At 39.2% G+C, this 26501-nt stretch overlaps 1 protein-coding gene and 1 non-coding gene across 2 annotated transcripts; both read right to left on the bottom strand.

Moving 5' to 3' along the window:
• Positions 1-3745: 3745 nt before the first annotated feature.
• On the bottom strand, positions 3746-20732 carry COQ10B (coenzyme Q10B). The gene is given in 5 exon segments (NM_001075654.1): positions 3746-4825; positions 7259-7360; positions 11849-12041; positions 15643-15792; positions 20569-20732. Coding segments are annotated over 5 exon segments (735 nt in total). The 5' UTR covers positions 20691-20732; the 3' UTR covers positions 3746-4657.
• On the bottom strand, positions 9130-9231 carry LOC112443619 (U6 spliceosomal RNA). Its single transcript, XR_003032024.1, has one exon. It is a non-coding gene; the product is annotated as a U6 spliceosomal RNA (small nuclear RNA).
• Positions 20733-26501: the final 5769 nt, after the last annotated feature.

Genomic DNA, 26501 nt, shown 5'->3' with positions numbered 1-26501 from the left:
ACTCGCTGGATGCTGGGGGTTTAGGGTATCAGGTAAGGCCAAGTGTGGGAATGGAAACGAGGGCAAAATTAGCTGAAGGATTACTGAGCTATTAGACTCCCAGTTCTTATCCCCTTTTCCCACACCACCAGGTAAGTTGCCTACTGGTTAATTCTCTGTGGAAAATGAATAGGAATGAGTGTCAGCCTGGGACACCAGGAAGAGCAGAGAGCTAGGATAAGCGAGGGACTAAAAACAAATGAAAGCCTACATTCCAAACTATGGGATCCTCAGTTCCTTACTAACCTTACAGAATGCCAACTGCCAGGCATTATGTCTACTTCATCTGTCCCTATTCCTGTTCTCAACCCCGTATTTTCTAAGGCAAGAGATAGGAGAATCCTTTTGTAGAAAAACTGAGCCAAAGATCTCTAGATTCTGCCATTTGTGGAGTGCCCCCAGTGAAAAGGCTGGCTCGGGTCACCTTATAATGAAACTCACCAGTCATTATGCCCCATCTTAATTTCAATAAACTAGTTGGTACGTTGCCTTCAAATATTAAAGACAAACAAGAACCATTAGACAGCCAAGGAAGACTTCAATGGGAGGATTGCAAAAACCAGAAAGGACCTAAGGGAAACTTAAGATGAGATCTTGTCTCCTCAAAAGAAGAAAGCTATTTTTTTTAAAAAGGACTAATTAGAAAAAAAAAATCTTGAAAACTGGACTTCCCTGGTGGTGCAGTGGTTAATAATCTGCCTGCGGAAGAAGGCGATGGCACCCCACTCCAGTACTCTTGCCTGGAAAATCTCATGGATGGAGGAGCCTGGTAGGCTGCAGTCCATGGGGTCGCGAACAGTCAGACATGACTGAGCGACTTCCCTTTCACTTTTCACCTTCACGCATTGGAGAAGGAAATGGCAACCCACTCCAGTGTCCTTGCCTGGAGAATCCCAGGGACAGGGGAGGCTGGTGGGCTGCCGTCTATGGGGTCGCACAGAGTTGGACACGACTGAAGTGACGTAGCAGCAGCAGCAGCCAATGCAGGGAACTCAGGTTCAATCCCTGCTCTGGGAAGATTCCACACGCTGCAGAGAGACTAAGCCTATGCACCACAATTTCTGAAGCCTGCACACTTTAGGGCCCAGGAGCCACAACTAAGGAGCCCCATGTGCTGCAACTGCTGAAGGCTGTGTGCCTAGAGCCTGTGCTCCACAACAAGAGAAGCCACCACAACGAGAAGCCCTTGCACTGCAACTAGAGTAGCGCCCACTCTGTGCAACTAGAAAAAGCCTGAGTGCAGCAATGAAGACCCAGCACAGCCAAAAAAAAAAAAAAGAAAGTGCAAACTATGGCAAATATAAAATTAACTAAAAGGGCTGGAAGATAGAATTGAAATCTAAAAGGCAGAACAAAAACAGATGGAGAATAGGAAGTAAAAAGATACAGATTTAATACTAGAATTAGAAAGTCTAATTACTTAGGAATTTCTGAATGAAAGAACCACAGAATATGGAGAGGAGGAAATTATTTAACAAATAATTCACAGAAATACCACAGGACTCAAAGAAATAAGCCTGTAACTAAAAGGATCCATAAGTTGCCCAACACAATTAACATAGGCAGCAAGACAGATTGGCATGTATCTTCGACTGCCCCTGCTCAGTCACTTCAGTCATTCCGACTCTGTGTGACTCCATGCGACTCCATGGACTGTACCAGGCCCCTCTGTCCATGGGATTCTCCAGGCAAGAATACTGGAGTGGGTTGCCATCTCCTTCTCCAATTTTCAGACTACTCAAAGAGTAAATTTTAAAAGTTTCCAGAGATCAAAAAAAGGATGTTAGAAGTACTGATTATAAGAATGTCATCAGATTTCTCAGGGGCAGCACCAGCTGCCAGAATACAATGAAGTCAGATCTTCAAATTATGGGGGAGGGGGGGACTGTTTTTAATGTGGAGTTCTAGCCTCAAATAAGTTATAAAACAATGACATCTTCAGATACTCAAGGATTCTAAAAATTTAGCTCCCATTTACCCTTTCTTAGGAAGCCACTAGATGATTACTTTTGCATTTTGAGAGTTAAAAAAATAAAAAGGAAGCCAAATTTCAGGAAGTAAGTACCCCAAGAGGAGGGTGGGGCGATAATTCTAGCATGCCTGCTAGGGGTTAAAGCTGCACAACAGCCTGGAGAGCAACCAGTCCAGACTGGAGCAGGATGAAAGAGTGGCTGCAAGTAACGGAATACCCAACTCTAAGTGACTTAAACACTAGAGGTCTGTTATCTCACATAACCAGAGTGCCCACTACTAGGTTGGTTCATTCAACCCTTGATGTTAGGGTTATGAATTGGCTTTTCTGGAATCAATGCCCCTTCCCTTTTTGTGAAAAGATTGCAGATGTAGCTGCAAACTTCATGTCCTCACGTAACCAGGCAAAAACTTAAGAAGTTTCTCTTCCAAGTTTCTTTCCACAGAGACAAAAGTCTTATCTGGTATGTCCTATCCCAGTCTTCCCCTCAGATTTCACTGACCAGATGCCACTTCAAGAAGTTTCTAAAGGTGGTGGGGTTTTTCCCCTTTTTGATATGGAAAGCACAGATGCCCCCCCCAATTTTCTTTTTTTTTTTGAATTTTCATTGGTGTGTGCCTGTGTGCTAAGTCACTTCAGTCGTGTCTGACTCTTTGGGACCCCATGAGACGTATATAGCTTGCCAGGCTCCTCTGTCCATGGGGATTCTCCAAGCAAGAATACTGGAGTGGGTTGCTGTTCCCTTCTCCAGGGGATCTTTTGGACCCAGGGATCAAACCCGGGTCTCTTTATGTCTCCCGCAATGGTAGGTGGGTTCTTTACCACTAGCGCCACCTTAACTCCACAGGTCACAGCCATCAGAGCAAACACGAGAGCATAGATACTGGAGCCAGACTGCCTGGGTTTTCTCTATTACTTCTAAGACTCGCATTCTAATGATACTTGGGGAACCTCATGGGTCAAAAGGATGGCTAGATCAAGGCAATATTTGTGCATTCCTGGGTTCCCTCACTAAAATACCATCTACGTATTATCATAATACCAGCCAGTTATGTCCAACCACTAAGTTAGATTCTGAACCTAAGAACTGACTTATGGCATTTGTAAGAATAGTAGTAAAGTACAGGTTCTTATTAACATACACAGAGTAGTACTGTGCTGGGAAAAAAATACCTAGATCTTATCTTTGTCACTTAAAAAGAAAAACAACCAATACTTTTCTCATTTAAAAGGTACACGGTTAAAAAAAAAAAATCTGGCATATGGGATCTTAGTTCCTTGACCAGAGATTGAACCCGTGCTCCCTGCAGTGAAAGCTTACAGTCTTAACTATTGGACCGCCAAGAAAGTCCCAAAAGGTACATAATTATATAAAAACTACTTATGCCCTGGGAAAACACTTCATTTGTAAATGGAAAATTACTTTACCTGTGTGAAGGCACAAACCAAGCTCCATGTGAGTGGACTATATGAATCCTTCACCATAGTATACCTACCATGTACCAGAGAGCAGCCACTTACAATAGATTAATGCAAATATGCATTCATAGAGGGAACTAACCATGAAGTCCTTGGCTGATCTGAGGAAACAAAGGATGATTAATGCAAAAGGGTTGTTGGGTAGGGGATGAAGGAAGGGAAGGGGATTAATACTGATTAAAGGAAGACTGAATTTTGCCCAGATTTGTTTTTGTTAAAGTATTTTGAGACATTTCAATAACCAAAATAACTGTACAAAAAATAAACAAATTAACTTTATTAAGTTACCACTTCAGTCCTTACGTTGATTTGTTTACAAAAATATCAGTTTGAAATACATTATCGAAAGTGAATACACACAATAAATAGAAAATAAGGATGCATGGTGCTGCAGACATATCAACCAACTTATCTTGATCTACTGCCCACTGCTGTAGACAAAATTTGACACAGATTCAGCATTACTGACACAGCAGTCAAAGTATCAGGGAGAGGGTTGCAAACTATGAGAAAAGTAACTTAAAACTCTGGACCAAAAAAATACTCTCTGGACCACTCACCAAAAAATAAAAAAAAAAAATAATTGTTTATCTGGAAGCTAACCTTAGTATAATACTGAATTATCTACTACTATCCATAGGAACAATTCAAAAATGAGAAAAGTGCCAGGGAACCTTCATTAACAATATTTTTAAGTCAAAGTTTTTACTTTAAATATCTGATGATTACTCAAATATCCTAAGCCACGAGGCAGGCCCTAAGACAATAAGTTATAAATAGTCTGAAATTAATAACTTAAAACGTGATATGGTTAATATAGTACACACTGCATAAGTATCTCAACCAACCTCTTTCAGGTGAGGTAATAATTAAAAGGTTTACATTTACAGTTTCAATTTCTGCTCAAAAAGAGTGATATCAGTATTCCAGCAACAGTGATGACATCCTATTATTGTAAATATGCTAATATACATACTACTCTGAATTATACTTGATTGAATTCTATGTACATGTGGTTCCATATTCCAAGTGCAAATTTTCAACAGTATGGGTTTATAATCAAAGCTGGGTTTGACAAATGCTTTCTGACTTCTGAAAGCAAATGATGAAAGCACTTCCTAAAAGTGAATAAACTAGATACAAGTAGGTGACCATTTCCTTTTTTCTTTACGTGTGATGAACTTCATGAAGCATCAGTTCCCGAGGTATGTTTGTTTCTGGACCATACAGCTTACACGCTCTTCTTTCAAAGGCAGTTACCATCTGCTTTACAACTTCATCGAAAAACAACATGGCAAGCTGAGAGTGTAGAAGTGAGCGAAATTCAAAAGAAATCTGTAGGAAAATGTTAATAACTATTTTAGAAAGACCTTTCTTTTACTAAATCTCTACTTAGGGTAATGGTGTTTACACAGTGAAACGAGCTAATTGGCCCAATACCTAAGGCAGAGCAATATGGGCCTCTGTCTAGGTGAGATTTTTAACATCAATGAGAGGGAGACCTATTTACTGCAGTAAGCACAACAGTGGCTGCACAACAAACATAAGTAAAACAAAGTCAATGAATCTCATTTTATGGTAAAGAATCTGATTTTATTAAGTTAAAAAAAAACTGGAAAAAAAGCTTTGCTAAATGAATATCATATTTATCACTTTGGCTTCTTATTAGTGTGTCCCTTTAAGAGCTATCTTCTTTCCCAAAATGAAATGGTAGCTTAGCTGGTAAAGAATCCACCGGCAATGAGGGAGACCTGGATTCGATCCCTAGGTTGGGATGATCCCCTGGAGAAGGGAATAGCTACCTACTCTAGTGTTCTTGCCTGGAGAATTCCATGGACAGAGGAGCCTGGCAGGCTACAGTTCGTGCGGTCACAAAGAGTCAGACACAACTTCCCAAAAGGAAGTAAGGGAGGGAAGTGATCCCTCTGATAGGTTATTCCCATAACTTTTGAACTGTGGTGTTGGAGAAGACTCTTGAGAGTCCCCTGGACTGCAAGGAGATCCAACCAGTCCATTCTGAAGAAGATCAGCCCTGGGATTTCTTGGGAAGGAATGATGCTAAAGCTGAAACTCCAGTACTTTGGCCACCTCATGCGAAGAGTTGACTCATTGGAAAAAGACTCTGATGCTGGGAGGGATTGGGGGCAGGAGGAGAAGGGGATGACAGAGGATGAGATGGCTGGATGGCATCAATGACTCGATGGACGTGAGTCTCAGTGAACTCCGGGAGTTGGTGATGGACAGGGAGGCCTGGCGTGCTGCGATTCATGGGGTCGCAAAGAGTCGGACACGACTCAGCGACTGAACTGAACTGAACTGAATACCAGAAAGGTGAGGTTAATCCACAAACTAGATGGCAAAGGTGCTTCAATCTTAAAGTAGACAAGGATTTAAATTTCATTTATATCCCCTCAAGACTGAATTCAAAGCAACCAGTTTGAGAAATAATGCCTTAAGGATGAAATATCTACTTTTAAAAGTTTTAATTTTAAAATAATTTTGCTTATTAAAAAGTTGCAATAATACTACTAAGATTTCTCATATGCCCACCACCCAGATTTCAGGTTTTATATAACCACAGTGCAATTATAACCAGGAGATTAACAGACAGAGTTAATATTACTAAATAATAATGCTATTATCTACTCTACTGAGGTTTCATTCAAATTTCCCCAAGTGTTCCATTACTGTTCAGTAATTTTTATGAAAAAATTATGAAATGAAAATGAAAGCAACCTAAGAGCTGAGACCAGCATACAGTAATTTACTCAAAATTATAACCATATTTTAAAATGTAAGCCTGAGCTGTAAATACAGGAATCAACTCATATAAATAAATAAAAAGCCACACAAGTGACTTTAAGTTTTCTATAGCTAAGGTGATATGAACAAGAAAATATCAATACCATAGTATTAAATTTAAAAATATATTTTTCTTTTGAATTTTATTTCTGCAATTCATAAGACGCAGATCAATGTACAGATTTCATTTGGTGTTACACTGTTATTAAGCTGGTAGTAAGCAAGACATGTGTCTTATAATCTATGGACTTGTAAAAATTAGAAAATAGAGAAGGCATTCAAGGTTTCTGGAAAGAGAGAAAAAGAGAAAAGGTCACTCGTATTCTTTCCTTTTTTTTGGCTGTGCCATGCGGCATGAGGGATCTTAGTCCCCAGCCTGGGACGGAACCAGTGTCCCCTGCAGTGGAAGTGTAGACTCCTAACCACTGGACTGCCAGGGAATTTCCCCTAGCATTCTGTCTTATAAAATTAGTGCCAAAAAAAAAAAAAAAAATCAGTGCAGAAAAAGATGAATATTCAATACTCAGAAATTTGAGATTAAAAAAAAAGTCTTATAGTAATTGCTATGCATAAGTGTATGTGTGTGTGTGTGTGTGTGTGTGTGTGTGTGTACGTGCGCATGCATGCGTGCACGCTCAGTTGCTCAGTTGTGTCCAACTCTTTCCATCCCCATGGACTGGGGCCCACCAGGCTCCTCTGTCCATGGGATTTTCCAGTCAAGAACACTGGAATGAACTGCCATTTCCTACTCCAGGGGATCTTCCTGACCCAGGGATTGAACCTGAATCTCCGGCGTCTCCTGCATTGGCAGGCGGATTCTTTACCACTGAGCCACCTGGGAAGCCCAGTTGCTATGCATGCAGTTTACTAATTATAGCATCTGGATTCTAATAAAAATGAATTACTCCTTCTTTACCAACTTTATTTGATATTTGGAACAAATAAAGAGCTTTATGAGAGACTTACTGAAAAATCCAAAGTACAAGTTCTTGGGTAGCCAGGAAGACCTGGGCTAAAACGCCAAACAGTCTCCAAATGATTGAAGAGCTTCCCATCAGTACAGGATGCCTAGAACAAAATGAAATGAAACAAAACAAAAAACAGTAAAATACCAGTTGGATTGTCCAGAATCTATAATTGAGGATGCTTTCGTTGAAAGTAAATATTTTTATAGATTAGACCACAGGTGACAAAAAGATCTCTTAGCTTGGTACTAGGAAGAGATCTCTTGCTGACATAAGCCATTTTCCTTTCTCCTGGGATTCCCAAGATTACTACTAGTTCTCTCTTCCACTGCTGTCACCCACTGTGCTACTTCAAGTTCTCCCCCTACAACAAAATAGGGAGTTACTATCTGGAAGTTTATTTCCAGCTTTGCCACTTATTAGTGATCCTGAACAAGTTAATTCCCTGTATTTCCTTAACCTGTAAAATGAGCATAATGCCTATTTTTTACCATCACTATGAGATGGCTAAATTTAATACTTGTAAGGAATCTGGCATAGATCCCTAGAACAATTCTGTAATTCTTGCCTGCCCAAAGATCTTCCTTATCAATCACATTTACTCTTTCTCTAACTCACTCTTCTTTATCTCTAGGGCCCTCTGTGGTTCCAGTTTTCTTGTTAAGTCTAGTCCTGACTCATTGCTTTCTGGCCTCTCATCTCTTCAGTGCTCATTATTTCACATACGTGTGTACACTGAAACATAATACACAGTGATACTATGTGCAGTGCAATCTGACATGTCCCATTCTCTAGCATTAAAAAATGCCAGTTGAGACCCATCCAAGAGTTGCCTTCCACAGTGTGAAAAACAGTGGCCAGGACCACAGTTACTAAAACACTGTCAGAACTGGTTATGACCTTGAATGAAGTTCCACTTCTTTATTTACTATCCTAAGATGCCATCTGGGCCTTATTGTACTAGTAGACAATTGACCTCAAGAATATATATGCTATGTTCCCTCAAAAGCAGGCTATTTTTTAACTCTTATTTCAAAGTCTTGGGCTTCCCAGGTGGCTCAGCTAGTAAAGAATCTGCCTGCAATGAGGGAGACCTGGGTTTGATCCCTGCGTTGGGAAGACCCCCTGGAGAAGGCAAAGGCTACCCATTCCGGTATTCTGGCCTAGAGAATTCCACAGACTATATAGTCCATAGGTTTGCAAAGAGTTGGACACGACTGAGCGACTTTTACTTTCACTACTGTAGAATCTTTATAAACTGCACCCATACTAAAAAGCATTTTAAAAGAAATGCTCCATTCACATTTATAAAAAAAATTTTAATTTTTAATATGGAAACCAGTGAAAGTTTTTTATTTAGACACAAAAAATAACAGTCATTAAAGTAAAAAAATCTCTTCAAGGCTTCTTGCCTTCTGAAATGGTCCACAATCTGTGAAGTTTCTTCTAAATAAATCTAGTTCGTATTTAAAAAAAAAAATTTTTTCCCCAAAGCGTTTGGCTTTATACTTGGTTCAATAATGAACACCTAATTTTTAAAACCATCAAAAATCTATAATAAAATATTATTTCAGTTATCCAACTTTATTTCCTTTTTTTTTTTGGCTGTGCCTTGTGGCTTGTAGTATCTTTTGTCCCCCGATCAGGGATCAAACCTGTGCTCCCTGCAGTGGAAAAGTGGGGTTTCAACACTGGACCACCAGGGATGACCCTTTTTTTTTTAACTGGAGGATAATTGCTTTACAGTAATGTGTTGGCTTCTGCCATACAACAATGTGAATGAGCCATAAGTATACATATATCCTCTCCCTCTGGAACTTCTCCCCAATTCCCCACCCCTCTAGGTGGTCACAGAGTACCACAATGAGCTCCCCAAAATATGAATGGTTCATGAATTTGCATTCATCTTTGTGCAGGGATCACGCCAATCTTCTTTATATTGTTCCAATTTTGGTATATTTGCTGCTGAAGCAAGCACTCTATTTACTTTTATGTCTAATTTTTTACAACTTTACATCCTTCTTTACAATCATGTATGAAGCTTATAAGAAATTTAATAGTAAGGGAGAAACAGCTGTTGGGAATAATCATTACCATATAGCACCTTTCTCTGACTATTTTGGCAGTGCTTATACTTGTATCAATAACCTACCCCAAGGACCCACAGATTTTTACTGGTATGTTTTGATAGGGACAATACTGCCAATGATCTCATTCCTAACAGAGATACTGAACACAGCAAGTAGGCTTCTGGCCATGACAGACAGATGAATCTACATGATTTATGTAGAATCACTCACATGTCAAGTCACAGGCACATTTGGGGCAGCTAATAAAAAATGTCACATAGCTTTTGTTGCTTTCTTGGTTCTAATTTTTATTGTATGTCACATATGTGCATTAGGTATTAAGATCTAGACTCTGAGCCCAGGGAAAATTTAAAACTGAACACACCTGTTTTATTCTCAAATATGTCTTTAAATATTAGCACATTAAGTGAGGCAGCTTATTTTAATGGAAAAATAATTTGGGAATCAGACACACACAGTATGAATTTGTGTGTACCTTGGGTCTCCAGAACAACCCAAATGCTGCCTAATCTTTAGGTCATGCTAACATGCTAAGTTGCTTCAGTCACGTCCAACTCTTTGCGACCTCACAGACTGTAGCCTGCCAGGCTCCTCTGTCCATGGGATTCTCTAGGCAAAAATAATGGAGATGGTTGCCATTTCCTCCTCCAGGGGATCTTCCTGACCCAGGAACTGAACCCCAGTCTCTTATGTCTCCTGCATTGGCAGGTGGGTTCTTTACCACTAGTGCCACCTGGGAAGCCCTTAAATAATAAATTAGCACATTAAGTGAGGCAGCTTATTTTAATGGAAAAATAATTTTGGAATCAGACATACACAGTATAAATTTATGTGGGCTCTTAATTTCTCTAAGCCTCCCAAAATTAAGATAGTAATATATAATACATACTATTACAATTAAAAAAAAGTTTCCTGCCTCCTTGGCAGTGCTGAAGGTTACTGAAATTACTATGAACATCTGGATATACAGGAACACAGGAACACAGCAGTGAGAACTTCATAAACAAAAGCCCTCATGACTGAGGATTCAGAGATGAAAAAGAAGATCTCCCATTCCCTTAAGTAGCTCGATTCTGTCAAGCAGAAATCCAAAGGAAGAAAGAAGTTATACTAAAGAGTGGTAAGAGAAATAAATAAAGCACATGCAAAGCCTAGAGGAATCACCGAGGTAGAACAGACTAGCCATATGAAAGGAAAGGGAAAAAGCAGGCTGGGAGTTGAAGGATTAACAGGCAAAGAATCAAGTTCATTACAGATAGAAGAGGGAACAATATGCAAAGACACAGGGCCGTGGAATAAGTACTATACAGTACATTCATGGAGTCAGGGAAAGGAAGAAAGCCGGGGGAGAAAATAATATGGTTTTAGAGTTCTTTAGTTAGATGCAGGATATGTTAAGATCGAAGTTATAAGAATCTGAATGGTAAGAGATTGAGGTCAGGGGACTCAATTGTAAGATAGAGATATTCGCTGTTGTCAGACTACAGAGTCTTGGCTGTGTAACCCTGGGCAAGCTATCTAACTCTTCTAAGGCTTAGCATACTCAACTATAGGATGATGGAAGATAATAAAATTTGCATCTCAAAGGGCTGTTGTGAAGATTAAACAATTCAAGTAAAGCACTACAGAGCTTAATACATTAGCTATTTTAAGAGAGGCAGTGCACTATAGTAGGTAAAAACTCCAAAACTATGAGGCAAACAGCGGGGTATGGGGCAGACTTTCAAGTGGAGTTGACATTTTGACAGTGGGACTAGGGTGGACTCCAATGTCTTAGCTTCACTGGACAGTATATTCTTTCTGGTATGACAGCTGCATGTCCTCAATGACTGACAAAGAGGTGAAAAAGGCACTTAGCTCTGGCCAATAACCAAGAAATGATACCACCACTAAATCAAGCGGGCACAAAACACAACTCAAGCTTTCAAAGTGTGTTCACTGCACTTTAGGAAGTCAAAATAAATGGTAATGTAACTCTGGAATTCTCCTTTTTCATGTGTTGAAGTCTGAGTGCCTTTTCTATATATGTACCCTTCTCTGAGAAGGGTAAGATGATTAATATAATGCATGCAACAGTACCTGGCATTTCAGTACCTGGTACATGGCAGGATGACTTCAACAATGTTTATATTCTCCACATTTATATCTTTTCTATCTTTCTTCATCCTCTCACCACTTTCCCTGCCTTAACTTAAAAAAAAAAGCACAAGTATCAATATTAAATTAAAACATTTCTCACTTGTGTGGCTGAATCTTTCCTAGGGGTCAGCAGTTCTCAACAGAAGGACAAAAGAAAAAGCTTCTCATTTCCATGTTCTAGTTAAATTTCTATTTGGAAAGAATAATGCTAATATTGTATAAAATAACACAATTTAAGTGATATAAGTTTGTTTTTCCCTCCTCCTATTAGTTTAGGGAAATCTTCTTAAGCTATTATACATTAATCCATTTAATATATCACTAGTTGAGGAATATTTAAAAACAAAAAACAAAACCGTTACCTTCACCAAATGTGGTTTCACCAAGGTTACTACTGATGTATAGCGCTCCAATACAGGTGGAAACCCAATTTCTAATCGTGTTTTGCAGTATCCAGATCTCCTTGATATTATATCTGATTTTTTACACCAAGGAACAAAATGCTTGTAATCCTCCATTCCAGATACCACATCATACATTTCCTGCATAGAATAACTTAAAAAAAAAAAGGAAAGGTGTTAACTGCACCTATTTATACAGTACATATACACTTTAAATCAGCGGTCCCCAACCTTCTTGGCATCAGGGGCTAGTTTTGTGAAAGACAATTTTTCCATGGAATGGGGAAGAGAGGATGGTTTCAGGATGACTCAAGTACATAACATTTATTGAACACTTTATTGCTATTATAATTACATCAGCTCCACCTCAAATCATCAGGTATTAGACCCCAGAGGTTGGGGACCCCTGCTTTAAACTGAATAAATAATAAAACTTACTGTGTATGAGGCAAGAAGTTATTTGGCACACACATTAATACTGCTTTATAATAAATGGCTGATGAATTATGGTACATTCATACTGTGGAACTCATCAGTTACCTAAAAGGATTAAGATCAAATGTACAATTCACCCTTGAACAACACAGGTTTGCCCTGTGTGGGTCTACTTACATAAGAATTTTTTTGATAAATATAGTACTTGTATTTTTGTTTTACAGATTTTTAAATTAAATGTGGGGGAAAGTTTGTGTTCAATTAGAAATCACAATATGTGGAATCAAATAAACTAAGGTTTGAGTCTTGATTTTATACAAACTATTCAGCCTTTGGATAAATCATTTATCAATTCCTTGTTCTAAAACAGAAATAGCAGTATGACTTTTTTTTTTTTTTTTTACTGTGTGGGGGTCTGCACTCCCAAACCCCCCATCTTTCAAGGGTCAACCATATACTTTAGAGCAAAGAGGTTTAAAATATATTGCTACATGAAAAAAGGCACAAATATCAAGTGTTTAATGATCGAGGAAATATACTATACACTTATAATATTTCTTTTTCTTTTTTTACAATATTTCTTAAATAAAATTGTATATATCTTGTCTGCTTTATATACAATTTATTTTCCATTTGAGAAATGGATATAAGTATATACTGTAATTCCTCAATTTTAAACATTTGATATTTGCTTTTTCTGAAAATAATTATGTTAATAGACTGTCTGTAATGAAAATATATTTTAAAAGTACTAAAAGGATATAAATTAAACAATTACCAGTTGTTAATTCAGGAAAAAAAGAGTACGATTAAAAAACAGACTAACTCTTTAATATATATATTTCTATTTTTTCAGTTTTTGTGTCTTTTTAAATTCTTTTTTCCTATTTTTTTCTTCTTTTCATTCTAGTATATATACTTATAAATTGTTAAGTGTTTATACAAGTATGCAAACATTTTGTAATTAAGAAAAAAAATCAATTCTATAATACAAAAAAAGCAAATATCTCACTCTTTCTGAGCCAGCATAACACCCTGCCAACCCAAACTTCACCAAGAACATAAAAAAATCTACAAACCCATATTACCTGTAAGTACTGAAGCAAAACTTCTAGGTAAAATACCAGCAAATATAATCCCAATAATATATTAAAAAAATAAAACAATCAAATACAACTCATTTAAAGATGTATGGATGAACCATCCATAGTACATACAACCAACCATACATAGTATGGATGGTTCAGTACTAAGAATTATTATAACCATATTATTTAGCCAAAACAAAATCATTGTATGATTCCCTTCACAGATAGTAAAATATAAGAAACATTACTATTAGCATTAGAAAGAAACCAATGATGCCATCATTACAGTCATTTGACATTGTTCTAAATGGTCAAAGAAATTAAATCAGAGCATGAAATATCGGCATACGTGTGGAAAAGAGTTAGGCAAAATTATAAACTGGCAGGTGATATGACTATCAAATCAAAAATCAATCAATCAAGAATTCAGTTAGGTAGCCTGTTAAGAAATATATAAAAGTTAATACTGTCTCTATACTAACAGGTAGAAAATAGTCACATACAAACGCGAAATACCTAGAAATAAGTTCAACAAAGACACATCAGGGTTTAAATGAAAACAAACAAACAAACAAAAAACCACATGGTGGATACATATAAAGACAACTGAACGATGAAAACTAGACATGTATTATTCTTGGTTATAAAGAGTCAACACTGCTAAAATAGAATTCATCTCAAAACGATGCAGTAAAGAACCACATTCTAAATTTCAAAAGGGATGTTTGGAATATGACAGAATGAGTGTTTATATATATTTAAATGAATCTTTATGATCATGAAATGAGGCCCACAGAGGAAAGAATAAACAAACCTAATCTATTCTCCCCATGTTCTCAGACACTTGGAAATAAATGCCAATATAAATCCCATGAAGATGTATGAGACCCGATAGCCTGGAAGCTATTTGCATAAAAACAGTCTATTATGTTCAAATATCAATTCTAAAACATAGTAGTTTCATATGACCCTGACTAGGTTGCTTAACCTCTCAGTTTTCTTCATCCATAATTGAAAAATACTTCTACAGAGTTACTTTAAGGGTTAAAGGAAAGTTTTGGCATAATGCACAATGCTTACTAAGCACTTCATAAATGGTAGCTATTACGTGTTTACATCAAACAATATATGGGGGAAGATGATCATTAGATAAGACCAATTTGTAATAAAAAGAATTTTAGCATGAGAAAGAATAAGGAAGCAAGAAAGAATAAATAAATATGGTGGGAAAAATAAGCTTTGGAGTCATGACACAACATAATTTCTCAGCTTCAGTTTCTTCATCTTTACAATGGGAAAATACCTAGATCACATGATTACTGTGAGAATTAAATGAAACAATATAGAGCACCCAGAAGGCCTGTCAAATGACAAGTTCACAGTAAAAGAGAGATATTATTAGTAATTCAAAAGTAAAGCAGACCAGTTCACTATTTGATTTCTCATCTTTTTGTTGCCATTTCTGTTTTTAAGACACCAGCTGGGGCAAAGATGTCTACCTATCCAAGTATTAAGGCTTGCTTTACATGGCATTCTTGCTGGCCACCAGTAGGCTACAAATTAAACAGCTGTCACATGACTACTTCTTGCCAATAATACCTGAGAGTAAGCACTGTGTGTCACTTCCAGGACCAATATGATTAAGCATCAGGTGTTTCTTTTTAAGAGATCCTGAAGACCAAGGAACTACAAAAGTACCAAGGTGGATGGAGCCTGGGTTCTTGCCTGACTCTGTAAACAGTTTTCCTGGAACACAACCATGCCCACTGTTAGTTCTGGGCTACGCTGACCATGTTGAAGAGTTGCAACAGAGACAGTATGGCCCACAAACCTATTTACCAACTGGCCCTTTACAGAAAAAGTTTGCCAACCTCTGCTCTGGATGGTAGGGGCCTCTTAGCATGTTTATATATACTTACCTATGTATGTGTGTAGGTGAGGGAGCTATACAAACATATTTGGCCCAACATATCAGTAATGATGCCACTATAAAAAAGAACAGTGTACAAAAATGCAGGACATAAACAGTTTATTTTCTTTAAATGTCAAGATTTAAATCTATCCTATAAAGTTACCGTATGATTATATTCATTCAACCAGTATTTATAAAATAGCAAGGGTGAGAAAATCAGAGCTTGGTCTGTAAGAAACGAATCTAGAAACAAAGAGGCACAATATTCTAAAGAACATTGTGAACATGCTCTTTTAATAGATCTATTACTATATACAAACCCTATAATTCTCCTTTCTGAATATTCTTTTCTTTTGTTTATTAATGGTGCAGCAATTCTGAAGAAGGTTCTTGCGTGTATCTTCTTAGGAAAAACTGAGGTATGTAGTGGAAGAGTTCTGCTCATCAGTATACCACAGGAAGCCAAATAACTAAAAAGACAGAAATTACCTGATTGAGTAACATTGACAATTAAGAAGAAACAAATTAGAGACCGTTAAATAACAATCATACTTCAGGTGTTTGCAACCTTAGAATATTTCCAAAAAAATTACACATGCAAAAAATAAGCTTCTTGAGCACCATAAAGAAAACTAAAAATACCAGCTTACAGTTAGGGTTAGAGCCTTCAGACACAAAAGGTATCTCTCAGAGTTGGCTTTTAGTTTGCAGTCATGTGTTAACAACATATTCCTGCCCTAGGATGGGAGAATATTCATTGTCCAATTTTTAACTCATCTACCCACCTTGTTTTCCCAGCTGCATCCACAGGGGTTTCCTTAATTCTTGATCTACTCCATGAGATCTGAAATTAGGTCCCTCTCTCCACTGGATATGTGGCAGGCCTGTCAGATCTATTGCTCAATTATCTTTTACCTTCCAATCTCCATTCCCATGTGTATATGTAGAAACATATGTCAAGGTAATTAGAATGTTAACTGTTTAGGGTACTTCATAATACAGATGCCTGATATGCTCTTGTTCAGCTATATATTTTTAGCCTTTACACCAGTAAGATTATTGCATAACTATTATACACTACTATTTGTGCATTAGTTCACATATTTATTGAGCTGCTATTCTGCGCCAGGCACTAGGGACATAATGGTGAATAAAACAAAAAGATTACATTCTAGTTGAGGATTAAATAAGCCACTAAAATAGAAATGGGTGTAAGGACATGTAGTTAGGACCTTCTTCAGATAGGGTAATCCAGGAAGTCCTCCGAGGTTGTATTTCAGCTGAGACATAATGGATAAGGAGGAGTTATTCCAGCTGAGCTATTTCAAATCCTAAAAGATGATCCTGTTAAAGTGGTATACTCAATATGCCAGCAAATTTGGAAAACGCAGTAGTTGCCACAGGACTGGAAAAGGTCAGTTTTCATCCCAATTCTAAAGAAGGGAAATGTCAAAGAACATTCAAACTACTGCACAGTTGCACTCATTTCACATGCTAGCAAAGTAATGCTCAAAATTCTTCAAGTTAGGCTTCAACAGAATGTGAATTGAGAACTTCTGGATGTATAAGATGGATTCAGAAAAGGCAGAAGAACAAGAGATCAAATTGCCAACATCTGGTGGATCATAGAAAAAGCTAGAGAATTCCAGAAAAACATCTGCTTCATTGACTATGCTAAAACCTTTGGCTGTGTAGGTTAACAACAAAGTATGCAAAATTCTTAAAGAGATGGGAATACCTGACCACCTTATCTGCCTCCTGAGAAACCCGTATGCAGGTCAAGAAGCAATAGTTAGAACCAGACATGGAACAATAGACTGGTTCCAAATTGGGAAAAGAGTACGTCAAGGCTGTATATTGTCACCCTGCTTATTTAACTTACAGGCAGAGTACATCATGCAAAATGCCGGGCTGGATGCAGCATAAGCTGGAATCAAGATTGCCCGGAGAAACGTCAATAACGTCAGATATGCAGATGATACCACCCTTATGGCAGAAAGAGAAGAGGAACTAAAGAGCCTCTTGATGAAGGTAAAAAAGAAGAGTGAAAACTCTGGCTTAAAACTCAACATTCAAAAAACTAAGATCATGGTATGTGGTCCCATCATTTCATGGCAAATAGATGGGGAAGCAATGGAAACAGTGACAGACTTTATTTTCTTGGGCTCAAAAATCACTGTGGGTGATGACTGCAACCATGAAATTAAAAGACACTTGCTCCTTGGAAGAAAAACTATGACAAACCTACACAGTGTATTAAAAAGCAGAGATATTACTTTGCCTACAAAGGCATGTATAGTCAAAGCTATGGTTTTTGTAGTCATGTACAGATGTGAGAGCTGGAAAATAAAAAAGGCTGAGCACCAAAGAATTGATGCTTTTGAACTGTGGTGCTGGAGAAGACTCTTGAAAGTACATTGGACTGCAAGGACATCAAACTGGTCAATACTAAAGGAAATCAACCCTGAATATTCATTGGAAGGAGTGATGCTGAAGCTGAAGCTCCAATACTTTGGCCACCTGATGCGAAGAGCCAACTCACTGGAAAAAACCCTGATGCTGGGAAAGATTGAAGGCAGGAGGAAGAAGAGGATGACAGAGAATGAGATGGTTGGATGGCATCACTGACTCAATGGACATGAGTTTGAGCAAATTCTGGGAGATGGTAAAGGACAGGGAACCCGGGCATGCTGCAGCCCATGGGGTTGCAAAGAGTCAGACCCCACTGAGCAACTAAACAGCAGCAGCCACGTAAAGGGTGAAATAGGTATGTATGTACATAATGTGTGTGTACACATATGTAAGATCTCTCTCTCATACACACATATGTGTGTGTCTGTACATGGGAGGAGGAGAGGTGGATACAAACCATTCCAAGTAGTAGGGAAAGAGCCTGGCAGCATCCAGACTCTCAAAAAGATTAACAGTGCAGCAGCAGTATAGCAAGCCAGGGCAAGAGCACAATGAAATAATTGTTAGCGAGAGAGGCTGGAGCTGGATTATGCTGGGGACTACTGGTCAGTATAAAGCAATTTGGGATTTATTCTCAACGAGATGCTCTTAAAGTGTTCCACCTAAGAGAATAATATTTCACTAAATCAAGTCTTCAAGTTATTTTTTTTAAGAGAGAAGGGAGTGGCCTGGTGAAATCTCATGTTATATATAACATTTGATTCATATAAAATATGATTTATGTATGAATAAAACTTCTTTAAGGACACTGACATCCCATAGTGTGGCTGGAAGAGAAAATTGAGTTAAAGAATGATTGAAGAAATTGGGGCTATTCAGTAAGAAGATCAGGGGTGGACTGTAAGGAGATCAAACCAGTCAATCCTAAAGGAAATAAACCCTGAATATTCGCTGGAAGGACTGATGCTAAAGCTGAAACTCCAGTGCTTTGGCCACCTGATGTGAAGAGTCCACTTATCAGAAGAGACCCTGATACTGGGAAGGATTGATGGCAAAAAGAGAAGAGGGCAGCAGAGGATGAGATGGTTAGATAGCATCACTGCCTCAATGGACATGAGTCTGAGCAAAGTTCAGGAGACAGTGGAGGACAGAGGAGCCTGGCATGCTACAGTTCATGAAGTCGCCAAGAGTTGGACATGACTTAAGAGACAGAACAGCAATAACAAAACAAAACAGAATGAGAGAGAATGCAATAGTGAACTAGAGATGGAAGTAAGATGTAACAGATGCTATGTGGGTGGAGGAAAAATGACCAAGTGACAGTCCATGGGGGTCACAAACAGTCGGACACGACTGAGCACAATAGGAGTTTTCTGATCAGTTTGTCTATTATGGTTACAATGTCCTGGACAGCACATCCATCTTCATACTTTATCAAGAATAGTATGTCTTCAGCTACAATATGAGAACCTTACAGTCATACACATGTTTAAACCATGGAATGAAAACTGAACAAAAGAAGGACAGTTTTTTGGTCCCTAAACTTCCAGTACTACATCCTAAATACTGTATTATAATAAAGGCCAGAATCAGCCTTGCAATGAATTCATAAATTATCTCCCTTTTCATTATCATAAACAGTAAATAGACTGAAATTTAAACCTTAATTTGATCACTAAAGCAATTTTTTTCTCAAAAGTAACAGCCAGCATTTTATAAGAGCAATACAAGCAGTAAAGTATGATAAAGTGTTCTGCTTGGAACTTTTTAAAGCTATTTCCTAAAGCAAGAGTGAAGGATGTGAGATGATTTTATTTCAGTTTCGACCAAAAAATGTCTAAAAGGATTTAGAGTTAATTGAGTTGTTGATATTTTAAAAAATTCATTGACTCTAAATGTCCTGGAAGGAGCTCAAGCAGATGTGTGTTTTCTCCCTCCATCCCGTACAGATTACTTTCGAATTAATTTTAAAAGTTAACTTTAATTTTCGAACATAGAATATAAATGTTAAGAATTAAAAAAAAATTCGAGCATAATTTGTTGACGTGTCATTAATAAAAGGAAACTGGTGTAAATATGGAAAATTTCATGTCTCCTCTTCCATTACCTACCAAAAAAGAACCTGGAAAATCGAAGGCAGACTCTTGAGTCAAGGTTACAGGACTGCTAACTTAAAATAGGAGGGGGAAAAAAAATCCAAGTCCCCTACTTCGGCTTCGGTTTAGTTTAGCTAGCACCAAAGTGGGAGCGGGGGTGGGCAAAGACCTCTACCAGAAACTGGGGAAAGCACCTCTGGCCATCGTACACCCTGAAGGAACAAAAGGGGACTCACTGACAGGCCACAAACTCCCACAATCATCAGCCGCTGTAAGCCGTAGGGGAGGAGACCGGAAGAGCCCAAAGGCACCTCCCCGCCCCATCAAGTGGCTTTATCAGCTGCTTCCATGTCGCTGAGCGGAAGGATTCACCGCCTCTCGCGAGGGCTGGGAACCACGAACACAAGACGGAGCGGCCTGAACAGGCTGGCGACCCTCCGGCCAAGGGGGCGGAAAGAGGGGGCCTGAGTCCGTCACTCGCCGAAGGCAGTAGTAGGCCCTTTGTCTACATATACGCGGAAACGCATCCGATCCGCCTAAAAGTGAAATCGCTCAGTCGTGTCCGACTCTTTGCGACCCCCATGGACTGTAGCCTACGGGGCTCCTCTGTCCTTGGGATTTTCTGGACAAAGGTACTGGAGTGGGTTGCCTCACCGCAAATGTCCCGGGTCCCCTTGCTCAACAGGCCGTACGGAGGGAGAAATTACCCTCGCTGCGGCGCCCCGCGTTGTTCATTACCTGACGTTCCTCGCAGGCACCTGCGCCGGAGCCGGGGCTCTGGCGGCTGCCGCCGACTTCGGACAGCATCCCGAGACCACCTTTTTCAGGGCTCTTTGACCTATCCGAGCTGCCATGATCATCCTACTGAAGCCGGTCGCCAGTAAACCCGGATCAGGCCTACGGCACCGCCCTCCTCTGGCGGCCCGGGCCCCCGGCGCCGCCGCCCTCCAGCCAATCAGCGGGCCCCCTGAGCGGTCAGACACGCCCCATTTTCCTCTCTCTGATTACGCAAAGCTGACGCACACTCTCACTGCCACAGAGCCCACTGTAAACGGGCTACGTCATCCAGCCGGCCAATCAGAGGGACCGCAGAGCCGGGTGGACGAATCCCTCTAGGCCGGCGGGTGTTCAGTTCCCGCCGCGCTCTGACGTAAGAATTACCGTGACCGCTCACCCCTGCTCCAGCTCAGGAACTGTTCCTCGATCCACCAACCGCCGTGGTTGTCTTGAGGCTGCTTCCGGTCGCGAGGCTAGCCACGTGAGCCCAGCGCAGGGGCGGGAGGAAGCCCGAGGTTCTGAGTATCGATTATGTAACTGTACGAACCGGTGAGTGCTGGGCTGGACCTGCCACCCCTGCCGTCTGCGAAGTGTGGCGTCAGTCTTGCTGTTAATGAATGTACCTGCTGTCTTTACCCCGTGAGGTTGTTATGAGGGCAATATAATAAGGTTATGGCCTTAGAGAAGAGACTCGGTTCTGTTTGCCTTCTTTCTGTGTGGCCAACATTTTAACGGGTGTTCATGTATGGTTTGGGTTTCCCTCAGCCCAAATTTTGCTTCCATTCGGATTTTGCTTCCATTCACCCATTTCAGGAATCATTCATCTAGTCTTGACATTTGTTCTCGCTTTGTTTGTTCCTAGGTCCTTATTTAACTTTTATATGCCATCGTTTCTTGTGAACTGTAAAGTGAGGATAGCCATACTGTCAATACTTAACTGCACACAGTTTTGAGAAATTGTAGCTGACTAAATGAAATAAACATAGTTATTGAGCACTCACTCTCCACTGTTTTAGGTGCTGGATAAATGAACAAAAGCCTACTATCATAGAGGTTCTAATCTAGAGTAGGGGAAATAAATTTTCATTCAATTAATACAGTGTCAGATAATCATATGCTGTAGGAAAAAGTATGAAAAGCAGATGGAGAGGGCTAAAGTGGGGTGCTGTTTTATATAAAGTGGTCAGGTGGGCCTCTGAGAAGGTGATAATGAACGGGCTTAAATGAAGTTAGGAGGTGAACTATGTGAATATTTGGGAAGGGAACAGCAAGTGCAAAGGCCTCAGACAGAAACAGTCTTGCCCTGTTTTATGAGAAGCAAGGGCTTTGTATTACAGTCAGTGAGGGTGAGAGTGGTAGAAAATGAGGTCAGAGGTAGTGAGGGCTTTTTCATAGTATCTGGGAGGCCATGGTGCCATCTTTGGATTTTATTCTAAGTGTAAAGGGAAGTCATTTGAGATGACTTGATCTGATTTACATTAACATAAATATTCCAGCTTTTGTGTATCTGTATGATTATTATTTTCTACTCTTGCTTTGTTCATTGAAGCTGTTGTTATTCAGTCGTTCAGTTGTGTCTGACTCTGCGGACACCATGGACTGCAGCATGCCAGGCTTCTGTGTTCTTCACCATCTCCTGGAGCTTGATCAGAGTCATGTCCATTGAGTCAGTGATGCCATCCAACCATCTCATCCTCTGTCATCCCGTCCTCTGTCCCCTTTTCCTCCTGCCTTCAATCTTTCCCAGCATCAGAGTCTTTTCTAATGAGTTGGCTCTTCGCATCAGGATGTCAAAGTATTGGAGTTTCAGCTTCAGCATCAGTCCCTCCAATGAATAGTCAAGGTTGATTTCCTTTAGGATTGACTAGTTTGATCTTGCAATGCAAGGGACTCTCAAGAGTCTTCTCCAATACACACTTCAAAAGCAGCAGTTCTTCGGCACTCAATCTTCTTTATGGTTCAACCTTCACACCCATACATGACTTCTGGAAAACTATAGCTTTGACTACATGGACCTTTGTTGGCAAAGTAATGTTTCTTCTTTTTAATATGCTGTCTAAGTTGGTCATAACTTTTCTTCCAATGAGCAAGCATCTTTTAATGTCATGGCTGTAGTCATCATCTGCAGTGATCTTGGAGCCCAGGAAAATAAATTCTGTCACTGTTTGCAATGCTTTCCCATCTATTTGCCAAGGAGTAATGGGACCAGATGCCATGATCTTAGTTTTCTTAATATTGAGTTTTAAGCCAGCTTCTTCACTCTCCACTTTCACTTTCATCAAGGGACTCATTAGTTCCTCTTCGCTTTTTGCCCTAAGTGTGGTGTCATCTGCATTGCTGACGTTACTGATACTTCTCCCAGCAATCTTGATTCCAGCTAGATGCTTGTGCTGCATCTAGCCCGGCATTTTGCATGATGTACTCTGCCTGTAAGTTAAATAAGCAGGGTGACAATATTCAGCCTTGACATACACCTTTCCCAATTTGGAACCAGTCTGTTGTTCATGTCTGGTTCTAACTATTGCTTCTTGACCTGCATACAGGTTTCTCAAGAGGCAGATAAGGTGGTCAAGTACTCCCATCTCTTTAAGAATTTTCCACACTTTGTTGTAATCTGCACAAAGGCTTTATCATCAGTGAAGCAGAAATAGATATCTTTCTGGAATTCTCTAGCTTTTTCTATGATCTACCAGATGTTGGCAATTTGATCTCTGGTTGCTCTGCCTTTTCTAAGTCTAACTTAAACATCTGGGAGTTCTTAGTTCACATACTGTTGAAGCCTAGCTTGGAGAATTTTGAGCATTACTTTGCTAGTATGTGAAATGAGTGCAATTGTGCGGTAGTTTGAACATTGTTTGGCATCGCCTTTCTTTGGGATTGAAATGAAAACTGACCTTTTCCAGTCCTGTGGCCACTGCTGAGTTTTCCAAATTTGCTGGCATATTGAGTGCAGCACTTTAACTGGATCATCTTAAAAGATGATTTGAAATAGCTCAGCTGGAATTCCATCACCTCTGCTATTTTTGTTCATAGTGGTGTTTCCTAAGGCCCACTTGACTGTAAACTCCAGGATGTCTGGCTCTAAGTGAGTGATTACACCATTGTGGTTATCTGAGTCATTAATATCTTTTTTGTATAATTCTTCTGTGTATTCTTGCCCCCTCTTAATATCTTCTGCTTCTATTAGGTCTATAACATTTGTGTCCTTTATAGTACCCATCTTTGCATGAAATATTCCCTTAGTATCTCTAATTTTCTTGAAGAGATCTTGTTTTTTGCATTCTGTTGTTTTCCTCTATTTCTTTGCATTGATCACTTTAGTAGGAAGACTTTATCTCCCCTTGCTATTCTTTGGAACTCTGCATTCAAATGGGTGTATCTTTCTTTTTCTCCTTTGCCTTTCACTTCTCTTCTTTTCTCAGCTATTCATTAAGGCCTCCTCAGACAACAATTTTGCCTTTCTTCTTCTTGGGGATGGTCTTGATCCCTGCCTCCTGTACAATGTCACGAATCTCCGTCCATAATTCTTCAGGCACTCTATCAGATCTAATCCCTTGAATCTTTTTGTCACTTCCACTGTATAATTGTAAGGGATTTGATGTAGGTCATATCTGAATGGCCTAGTGGTTTTCCCCACTTTGTTCAATTAAAGTCTGACTTTGGTGATTAGGAGTTCATGATCTGAACCACAGTCAGCTCCCAGTCTTTTTTTTCCTGGCTGTATAGAGTGTCCCCATCTTCAACAGTAAAGAATATAATCAATCTGATTTTAGTATTGACCATCTGTGATGTCCATGTGTAGAGTCGTCTCTTGTGTTGTTGGAAGAGGGTGTTTGCTATGACCAGTGCATTCTCTTGCAAAACTCTGTTAGCCTTTGCCCTGCTTCATTTTGTACTCCAAAGTCAAACTTGCCCATTACTCCAAGTATCTTTTGACTGTCTACTTTTGCATTCCAGTCTCCTCTGATGAAAAGGACATGTTTTTTTTGTGTTAGTTCTAGAAAGTTTTGTAGGTCCTTCCTTGCAGTTACCCCTTACTAGATGCTTTGTGGTGTGAGTTCAGATCCCGAGCTACAGAGTATGTCAAGCAGTTTTCAGTTCAACACAGGATGTAATTGTTGATTGAGGTGGTTCTGTTGCTGCATCCTACAAAATTGTTGACTAGTCTGTGTGCGCGCGTGCTAAGTCGTTTCAGTCATGTCCAGTTCTGTGACCCTGTGGGCCATAGCCCACCAGTTTCCTGTATGGGATTCTTCAGGCAAGAATATACTAGATATACTAGGTTGCTGTGCCCCCCTCCAGGGGATCTTCCTGACCCAGGGATCAAACCCACATCTCTTACATTTCCTACATTGGCAGGTGGGTTCTTTACCACTAGAGCTACCTCGAAAGCCCATTGTTAAAACTGAAGTGAAAGTGAAGTCGTTCAGTAGTGTCTGACTCTTGGCGACCCTGTGGACTGTAGCCTACCAGGCTCCTCTGTCCATGGGATTCTTCAGGGAAGGATACTGGAGTGAGTTGCCATTTCCTTCTCCAGGGGATCTTCCTAAATGGCCTATTAAATGTATTTTTCAACATAATACATGATTTACTCATGAATCTAATAGAAGGGTTTCTTTTGTTAAATTCACCAAACATTTTCTCATAGAACTCTTCTCAGACATAAGAAAATATCTACTGAATTGGCTCATTCAATTGAATCATTCTCCTCTGTACTTCTCCCAAGATTTTGTTTAAGGCAAATAAAGGAATCTTTGTGACAGATGACAGTGTATGGTACTCAGCTGACTTCTTAGCAAAGGATAGAGTTGTATGTCAGAAGCTTAAAGGTGATAAGAAACTCTGGTTCAGTTTTAGTAGATGATGGTGCTTCCATATATTGTAGGCAAAAAAAAATTTGTTTTGACGATAGGAAAAGATCTGTAGTATATTAAAACTCAGCAGAGATCTGTGGGAAGCAGTAATTCAGAATTCAAACCAACTATGCTGCCAAAAATATATCTGATACACCACCACCTATTACATGTTATCGCCAAAATAATTGAAGATGAATCTGGTCAAGCTTGTGGATATGCCAGTTTAAATGGGGGATAGAAGAACATGTTAAATGATACCCTACAATCTGCCAAATATGGAATATGGGAAATTCTGTAGGACGAATGACCCAATTTCTTCAAATAAATGTCAAATTACGAAGATTGGGGGTAGGGGGGTTGTTGTAGACTTATAAGATTTAAGAGGCATTATTTACATTTTGTTTTGAACAAACCAAATATTAAAGAAACATACAAGACTGGGAAATTCACTGAAATACCTACTTTAGTAAAGATTCATACTGAAGATTAGAGGTAAAATATGTTTGTGCTTTACTTTGAAATGATCCAGTGAGGGTAGAGGAATAGAGTATATAAAACAAAATTGATCATTTGTTGATAATTATTGGACTGGATAAGTGTAATTAGGAATTTGTAATAGTATTGTATCTAGTTTTTCTGGATGTTTGAAATCTCTGAATATTTCTGTATCTGTACACACACACACACACTCACATATACATGTGTATGTTTTTAACTTTTTTAAATTTTTTAACTTTTTGTTTTGTATTGGGGTATAGCTGGTTAACAGACAGTTTTGTGATACTTTCAGGTGAACAATTAAGGGACTTAGCCATACATATACATGTATCCATTCTCCCCTAACCTTCCCTCCCATCCAGGCTGCCACATAATGTTGAGCAGAATTCCATGTGCTATACAGTAAATCCTTGTTGATTATCCATTTTAAATATAGCACAGTGTACAAGCCCACCCCAAACTCCCTAACTATCCTTTCTCCCTTCCTTCCCCTCTTCCCCACAACCATAAGCTCATTCTCAAAGTCTTTGTCTGTTTCTG

The sequence above is a fragment of the Bos taurus genome, chromosome 2 (genome assembly GCF_002263795.3).
Source record: "Bos taurus isolate L1 Dominette 01449 registration number 42190680 breed Hereford chromosome 2, ARS-UCD2.0, whole genome shotgun sequence".
Lineage (NCBI taxonomy): Eukaryota > Metazoa > Chordata > Mammalia > Artiodactyla > Bovidae > Bos > Bos taurus.
This window is presented reverse-complemented; position numbering and strand designations above follow the sequence as displayed.